The 8,330-nt window shown below is 43.2% G+C and overlaps 1 protein-coding gene across 4 annotated transcripts; it reads right to left on the bottom strand.

Annotated features, from left to right (window-relative positions):
• Positions 1 to 76: 76 nt before the first annotated feature.
• tmem243b (transmembrane protein 243, mitochondrial b) lies at positions 77 to 8,090 on the bottom strand. Of its 4 annotated transcripts, none has more exons than XM_063460277.1 (5): positions 7,997 to 8,090; positions 3,268 to 3,537; positions 2,952 to 3,002; positions 1,781 to 1,885; positions 77 to 1,697 (listed from the first exon to the last, which is right to left on the bottom strand). In XM_063460277.1, exons 2-5 carry the CDS (start codon positions 3,343 to 3,345, stop codon positions 1,578 to 1,580), a joined length of 354 nt encoding a protein of 117 aa, XP_063316347.1. In that variant the 5' UTR covers positions 3,346 to 3,537; positions 7,997 to 8,090; the 3' UTR covers positions 77 to 1,577. The 4 variants fall into 4 exon arrangements, with proteins under 4 accessions (XP_063316347.1, XP_063316348.1, XP_063316346.1 ...); XM_063460278.1 differs by having other exon boundaries at positions 3,268 to 3,441; XM_063460276.1 differs by lacking the exon at positions 7,997 to 8,090 and adding an exon at positions 6,680 to 6,810 and having other exon boundaries at positions 3,268 to 3,441.
• Between the last annotated feature and the right edge of the window lie 240 nt (positions 8,091 to 8,330).

Raw genomic sequence — 8,330 nt, 5'->3', positions numbered from 1 at the left:
ATAACAGGTCATAAAGCAGGAGCAGCAGGAGGAATGGATGCTTGAGGACTGAATGGATCTGAAACAGCCAGATTAATAACAGTGACACAGCTTTATGGGTAAAGCCATTTACAAAGCTTTCATTCATTTCCACTGGTGCTACAGCTGGCCTGAGAGAGAAAAAGGGAGAGAGAGAGAGAGTGTGTGATTTAGAAATGCTTAGTGCAAAGAATTGGCAGTCGGTGTAATTCGGCATTTAAATCCAACTTAAAATCCTCTCAGCTACATGTGGACAGTAATTACATACACGGTTATCAGAAGCCGACAGACGGAGAAAACACAGGTTTGCATATTTCCGATGTGCTGCTACAGCCGCCTGCTAACGTCTACAGTACTGAACAGCTGCTTCCCTCCATGCTCACAGCCTGCATCCAGGTTAAAGTAAAAGCTCACCTGGTTCTCACCTGAGCAGGTAACAGCAGCAGAATACATCTGAATTTGGGCTGAGGACAGAAAGCCCCCTGAATGCACCACTATGGGTTTTTATATTAATTAATGGTACCAGACCACACACCACCATTAGCTTCCGTTTGCTCTCCTGAGAAGGGGGGGTGGTGCCATGGCATACTATAATCCATAATTAGCAGATTCTCAGACTAACAGATAAGATGAGGTTATGGTATGACAGTGGCCTGGTCCTTTGTTCCCTTTGTGAGCTTCTCTATGTTTGAATGTTTGAATTGTTCTGATAAGTCCACTTTGGAAGAAGATTTAGGATAAAACATGTTTATGCCTTCATAATGTCCACAGTCTGTATATAAAAGATGGACATGGCCATTGTGACGTCACAGGTTTGTTGGGCACCACCATGGTTCATCTCTGCTGCAGCTGTTAAAGGTTTGAACAATGTTTGTACAGGATAAAAATATGTTTATTTCTGTGTTTTAACAAGGGAGTCTATGGAGACCGACTCACTGCTGGTGCCAGCCTCTAGTGGCCACTAGAGGAACTACAGGTTTTGTTTTCGGACACTTCCTCTCTGGTGTTGTCGTCATTCCATCACCCTCTAAACATCTTTATCCAGCCTGTAACTCTATCGCCCTCCAGTGAAGTGGCCCCTTAAATATGAGTGGGGTGGGAAAAAAACAGAGCGAAGCTGGTGAGTAAAGGAGCTCTCTGACATCCAGCCTGCATTCCTGCCTCCTGCTGTCCTGTTAATGGGACCTTTGATGGCGTTTTGTTGGAGTTTAATGATCAAAACTCATATCTTTAAAGAACTGCAGATCAAACGTGAGAGTGAAGGAAAGATGAATGTAAAAGACGTCAGATTTAAAGCGACTGAGAATCAGAGGTGGATTTTTCGTGCGTGTAAACACAGTCGACTGTGTGTTGTGCTCCAGCAGTTTGTCGCCTCTTACAGTACATCATCATCCCACACTGAGTCCAGTCTCTGTGCACAGTTCCCACTGGTGCTGATTCCACACCAGGTTCAAGTTTGTGTAACAGTTATTATTTTGGTCATGTGACTCCTTCACGCTGGTCCTGCTCATGAAGGCCACATGTTCCCTTGTTCCCGCTCGCCTTCCTTGGCCCTGCCTTTACCTGACGTCGTGGAAGTAGAGGTTGGCACATATACACAGCAGCACGATGGACGCCAGCATGAAGTAGATCAGATTCCTGAATTTGGGCTCCAGGTCGCCCTGCCGGTACCAGAATATCTGCAAGACAGAGCACAGACATTTAAAGGCTCCCTTCTGTGACCCGGCGACCTTTGCGTGAGCATTTGGCCATGTTTGTTTACCAGCACTAACGTGGAGCTGCAGGTCAGCAGGATGCACACGGCGAAGAAGATGTTCAGCGGCCGCGGAGGCATCGTGGGAAACACAAAGGAACAGATGACAGTCACCTGCAAAACAAATGCTCATGAATAAAAATACATGCTAGTGAAGATACGTCACTCTTTGTACGTTCTTTTGAGCACAACCTGCATGAAGCGACAGTTGCAGCCAGAGATGGTAAAGACTTCTGATAGCTGCGGTTGCTAACACTTTTGGTCGTACAACTGTTTTGCAGTCAGCTGACATGAACTTGTCCATTCTGGTCATGTGACACAAAGTGAAAGCGTTGTCCTTCAAAGTAAGGGTTTCATCTCAGGGCTGGCAACATGTTTCAAAATGTGCAACTTTTACTTTTAAAGGTGAATGTTCCATTTTCTGTTTGCGCCCCACTTTTTGGGGTTTTAATGCCGTTCCACTCAGTGAGTGTTTGCAGATATGCTGATGTCACGTGTGCAGCCTACAGGAAACCATAGACAGCTGTGATTTCACCTAGCAACACCAGGTCTGGGAACAACATTCTCCCCTCACGACCTGTTTTTAATATCACATCCAATATGGCCGATAGCTCCAGAGCGAGATGTCGCTGACCCTCGGGAAACACTTTTCTGATAAACTTACTGGCTCAGTCCCTCGTTTTTAGGCACACTGAAGAAAAGATAAAAGCTGGTGAATTTTGGTTTGGTTTGGTTTGGTTGAAAGGAGGGTTACCTGAGGTATGCTCATTGGTTCACAGCTTGTGATTATCAAATCATTAGCCGGTAAGGATATCCAGCTACCTGGTGGATAATTTAGCTGCACAAATGTTAAATGATGCCGTAACAGTTATGAAAATAATCCCAAGGTTGAGTTCCTTTATTCTACTCCTTACTCTGAGCTTCAGACAGACAGGCAAGGTTAGGCTTTGTAATTCTGTCTCAGGACACCAGCAGCATGGGTTTTAAATCAAAGAGGTCTCTGGCTGATGGACAGATGTGTTCAGGGACGAAAAAAAATTTAGACACTGCACTGAGGAGAAAAGCAGCAGCTGCCAGACTGGCTGGTTTCACCTCCGCCCACTCAGAAGCGGCTTCTTCCTGTGTGCCAGAGCAGGTGTGGTGACATTTTTTAGGTCTGTATGAACGATGCGGAACTTACCAGAACCACCACAGACGTAAATCCCCCCACCGCCGTGTTGATGATTCGATCCTGCAAGAAACAGATCAGATGAGTGCATCGCCCCGAGGATTACGCACTGCTGATCAGAACTGATCATTTTCAGCTAAAGTGACTCTAATGAATTACTTCAGTACAAGCATCAGTTAATAAATATTCAGATTAATCCGCCTCTGAAAGTAGTCCTCAGCAGCTTTTGCTCTTTATAAACAGCCCAGTCGCTCTCCTGTAGAAACATCAGTAATAATGAAAAAAGAAAAAAAAAGAAAAGAAACATCAGTAATGGCTGACATCATACCCGAGCGGACGTCTCTCCAAACAGCGGTCTGTTGTCCGGGCCGCTCGTGCCATATGTCCTTGTAGTGAAGTCATCCATGGCGGCGCCAGCAGTACAGCCCCGACTGATCGTTTCTCAGCAGCGCCACTTCGTGGAAAAACTGCGACAGTTCTGCTGCATACTAGCCGTCTCTTTCTGCACGGAGAAGGCGGTCAGTGTGGGCAGAGCCGTGGGGACATTATAGAGGTGTGGGCTAAAAGGACCAGGTAGGCTGCTGCTGCTCCTCCTTCACTTTAGTGACAGAAAACAGAGACTGTTAACAAGAGGCAGCGTGGGCAGAGCTCCCTGAAAAGCATTAAATATCAGAGTGTCAAAGTTTCTCTCAGAGGAACGACGTGATTGTCTGTCAGTAGCGGTCAGCCGCTGCCGCCACCGCCGATCAAAGGATACGTCAGAAAGATTTACACTGTAGTTCCTCTTGCTTCACTTCCTCTTTGTTTAGGATAGATAACAAACCACAGCTGCTGATATCGATACAGTGAATGGTGCAGAAAGAGGAAGCTCAAATCAAAACCTCACAGACTCATTTAAAGAGCTGTGAGCTTCAGCGTGTCGTTAGTCTGACGGTTCACAGGCCGCTCAGTCAGATCATGAGCCTGTCGCTGCTTGCTCACACGCTGACCTCACTACTTTACAGTGTGACGGAAAACCGGGAGGAGAAGCAGAAAACGTCGCTCTGCTTCTGCAGTGAAACTGAAACAAACACCTGCTGCTGCACAGTTCTTATGAACACCATTAATATTTCATACACAGCAGAATTCACTTTATATAGAAAACAAAGTGACAGCTGTGGCTGAGGCACAGAGAAGCCAGCCACATCTGGAAGAAAATTCCACCTGATCCCCTCAGAAGCAGCAATGCATGTTCTCTATAACAGAAGCTTTGAAACCCCGTGAGGGATGCAGTGATATGAGTTTGGGCAATGAGGCTGCAGGATGGTTTATAAGTCGGGAGACCCGAGGTTCCATTTTATTTTCTGTTTTTATAAAAACACCAATAAGGACACATTTACCGCTGAATCTTTACACTGGTGACACAGCGGCCTCCTCCAGGCTCTCCCAGGCTGCAGATTTTCCTGTGTTGCACCTTGGTAAAGCCTTTAAAAACACTTAAAGTGTTTATTAGAGAATTCCATCTATAAAGCACGCAGCAGCTTGGCGTTTCTTCTCTGAGTGCTCGGATTTTAATTTTATCCTGTTTGTTCTCGTTATCTTTGATAACGTTACAAAAATAAAGAGAGTTTCATCTCAGGAGAGTTCCTGACTAAACAAAAAACACAAATATAGTTCATGAGTGTTTAAAAAAGGATGAGCATATTAGGAAATGATTTTAACTCAGGAGGAGTCGCAATACTTATCGTATTGTTTTATTACTTGTTATTCTGTTTGTTAAAAAAACAAATCAACAACTATTTATTTATTACTTTTTAAAAAAAAATTCTGTTTCTTCATTATTTTGTTTCTTTTAGCTCCGGGACCCTGTGTACATAATTTCGTTCCACCTCATGTTAACATGTGATGCAAATGACAATAAAGCTCCTTGAATCCTGGAAGAGGAGTCTGGTGTCAAAGGTCGGCGGCACCAGCGCACGTTTCTGTCACAGATTTTACCCGATGTAGTTTCTTCAGACTCCGATATCAAAGCTGGTTTTAGAAAAATGAACAAAAGCCAGATGTGGACGTCAGACTGTGGTGCCCACAGTGGCTGTCCCACTGATCACTGAGTCACTCACAGGAAATACTGGCAATGTGGAGCTAAACTTTACTAAAGCTATAAAATGTGAGCCTGCAGAGAGAGCCTGCAGGGTGACGACATCACCACACGGGCACAGATGCATCCTCTCAGCAGATTCAGGCACCACTTTCATAAAGGCGGCTGCAGACATTTCTTCTTTTCTGGGTGAGAAGGCGGCAGGAAAGGAAATAAAACCCTCAGCAGAGCTTTCTCAGCAGAAAAAACAAGAGTGCAAAACAACAGCTCCTTTATCACCGAGCGTACGGTCGGCCCAAGGCGACATTCCTCCTAAGCCTTGTGATTCACTAGGCCGCTTAACAAGAAACCCTGAGTCTGAACAGAGGCACCGAAAAACAAAAATTACACCCCGATAAATCCAGAAGGAAGAACGCAAACACAGCAGCTTCATACTGGCACAAATCAGAGGAAAATATCTAAATCTGCACTTTAAAACACATGAAGACACGCCAGGGCTGATACAGGCAAAACTAAGGAGGAGAGAGAGGCTGTGTAGTCATAAAACTGTGGTCATTCTCAGAGTACAGCGACAATTTGCCAGGAAAAAGTATAAGGCTATAACATCAGATTTATGAGCAGAAAAACTGTAAAATCTTTGTCAAATGTGTGCTGCTCTAATATGTACAATTTTCTAACAAACCTCTGACTTTAGAAAGATTTTAAAGTCATCAAACATGATTAAAACTGATTTTTAAACTCTATTCCACTGTAAATGCCACGTTTCTGAGAATACTTGTTTCGATCTCAGACAAAATGTGGCGCGACGTGAGTTGGGTGCGCCTGCGTTTTCACGGTACAAACACACCAGTGTTATCTGATGATCTGATGTCCTTTCTTTGCTTGTGTCGGGCACACTTCAATCATCCTGCTCTTGTGCAACTGTGGCACCAGCAGAAAGGTGCCACGGAGCACTCTCGATAGGAACCACAGCTGTGATCCATCAGCTTTAACCTGGACAAATGTTTGTAGGGTGCTACACGTTTTACAGAGCTCAGAGCTTAATAAATGTAACAACAGTGTGTTACTGTAATGGGACATAAAACCACAGACAAGCTGTATAAAAATAAACAATAAAAACATCACAGGAAATTACTGAAAAGAACTTGTTAGTAATCATTATTGTTTCAGTAAATACCAATTTCCAGAAATCTCAAAGTCTTTAGCATTGAACTGTCCTCCAACACACAGAAATTAAAGAGCTTTAATCTGCTTTGAAAACATAGTCTGACTCAAATTGATGCTGTGCACTCTGCGGGCTCAGTATATAGCTTATCGTGTCTGTAATCGCTCAAGTTCACTCAAAACAGCTCATTAGCTTCACCTGAGGGTTAACGACCATATGTTAGCACTGCGAGGAGAAAACGCTGGAGAAGAGCTCGTATCTTAGCCATTAATATTAGAATGCATGCTATTACATGCATAGAAATGGAAAGAAGACGGTAACCTTAAAGCTGCCTTCAGTAGTGTAAGCTAACCTGAGATTTACCCGTGATAGGGCCAGCACCGAAGCGGGTGATCTGAGCTAAGCTAACTCCAAACAACTGCTCCCCGGCTGCTCGAGAAGAGCCCACAAATTTACCAAAAAATCTTCCTCTAATCTAAATCTTCCAGTGAAACATACCTGCCTCCCACTTCTGTGTTGACTCTACTGGAATCAACTTCAGAGCGATCAGGGTCACAGTTAAAGGGAATTAAAGCCCGGCAGGTCCGCATCGAGCTGTTATCAGAGCCGATCTGTAAGATAGCCATTCCACTTCCTGTCGGTCCCACTGTACACAAAATGGCTGCACTTCACCCTGGAGCGCAACAGGGGGCGCTCCTCAGTGAGCAGGAGTGAGTGGAGGTACACGGCTAAAATAGTTACTTAGACTTGCTTATAGCTTTAAAAGGTCACATTTTATTGTATTATTAGCTAACACAGTATTTATTCTGCGTCTGCATTGAAATAAAACGACACTACGTTTTAGTTTTTCACGCTGTGAAACAAATTTACCTATTCTGCCAATGCTTGCTGAGTTGCCTGGTAAGGTATTTACGACAGTAGGCAACTCTTGATGGCACATATTTATATTATATATATATATTTATGGACGATAAACATGCGTACATAAAACATAGTGGAAACGTTTAAGTGTTCAGAATATATAGTTGACTGAGATGAATGAACGTAATGGTACAAAGAGGTAGCTGCTACAAATTCTCTGATGCTGCCGCCTTCTTGCCTGAAATCAAAATGGCAGCTGCCGTAAAGTTGGTAATGGTGCTGTGACGTCCCTAATAAGCACATAAATGCTTTTTTAACTGCACGTGAAACCTGTGAAAAATTAAAGTAGAATGATGTTTGTCATTGTAAAAACATATTTGTTTAAAAATACGATGAAAATTTGCAGAAGATAATTGTAACAACGCAACATTTACATTTTTGTGTCGCCGTCCATTGCGGACTATCTCGCGAGCGCCCTCTAAGAAACAGCAAATACAAAATGGCGGGAGTTCCAGTTTCCATTGAAAGCTCTCTGCTGTTAAAGGCGAGTGGAATTATTGTTGGGCCGACGCTTAGGCCGAACTCCATAAAAACCAACAAAACAAACAAACACACAAACAAAACTGGCAATTTGAAAGCCGTTTATAACCAAAAGCGCCGTGTCTAAAAAAAGTAGCTTTTTAAATTAAGTTTTTTTGCAGTTTAACCCGGTAAATATATTATTTTATACAAAACATTTCAAAAAAAAAAAAAAACAAACAAAAAAAAAAACGATTTTAGGTCAACAAAAACGATTTTTTAAAAATTGGATAATTAAAAACAAAAATTTCCCGTAACAGTTTCAGCGCCCTGCTAAGTTAAATCACTCAAACTCTGAATGGAGTTCGGTGTGAAGAATAAAAGACTTCTGTCATAGCAGCTTAAAGCAGTCATAAGTAATGGTATTTCACTCACCTGCTGCCTGTAGCAAGGCCGGATCAACTTTCTTTAATTATAAGTTAATAAGCATAAACACACTCCAGTGGCAGCTAAATAACCACTGGGTTTGATTTTAGGTGGGGGAAGCCTGAGATTTGAGAAGCAGTGGGCCCATACATAATCTCACCCCTCATGTTAGCATCACATGAGGGCAATGTGACAGGCCCTGAGATTAACCCCAGCAAAACAGACCCAAAGAAAGAGAAACTCATGAGTGAGCTTGCTTGAAATCTGTTCTAGAAAAAAAAGTTCCTGCATTGACGTAACTGAAGCATTTTCTCAGAATACAACTTCACTTCAAGATAACGTG

This window comes from Pelmatolapia mariae, linkage group LG17, assembly GCF_036321145.2.
Source record: "Pelmatolapia mariae isolate MD_Pm_ZW linkage group LG17, Pm_UMD_F_2, whole genome shotgun sequence".
Taxonomy (NCBI): domain Eukaryota; kingdom Metazoa; phylum Chordata; class Actinopteri; order Cichliformes; family Cichlidae; genus Pelmatolapia; species Pelmatolapia mariae.
Note: the sequence above shows the minus strand (reverse complement) of the source record. Positions and strands in the feature narration are given on the sequence as shown.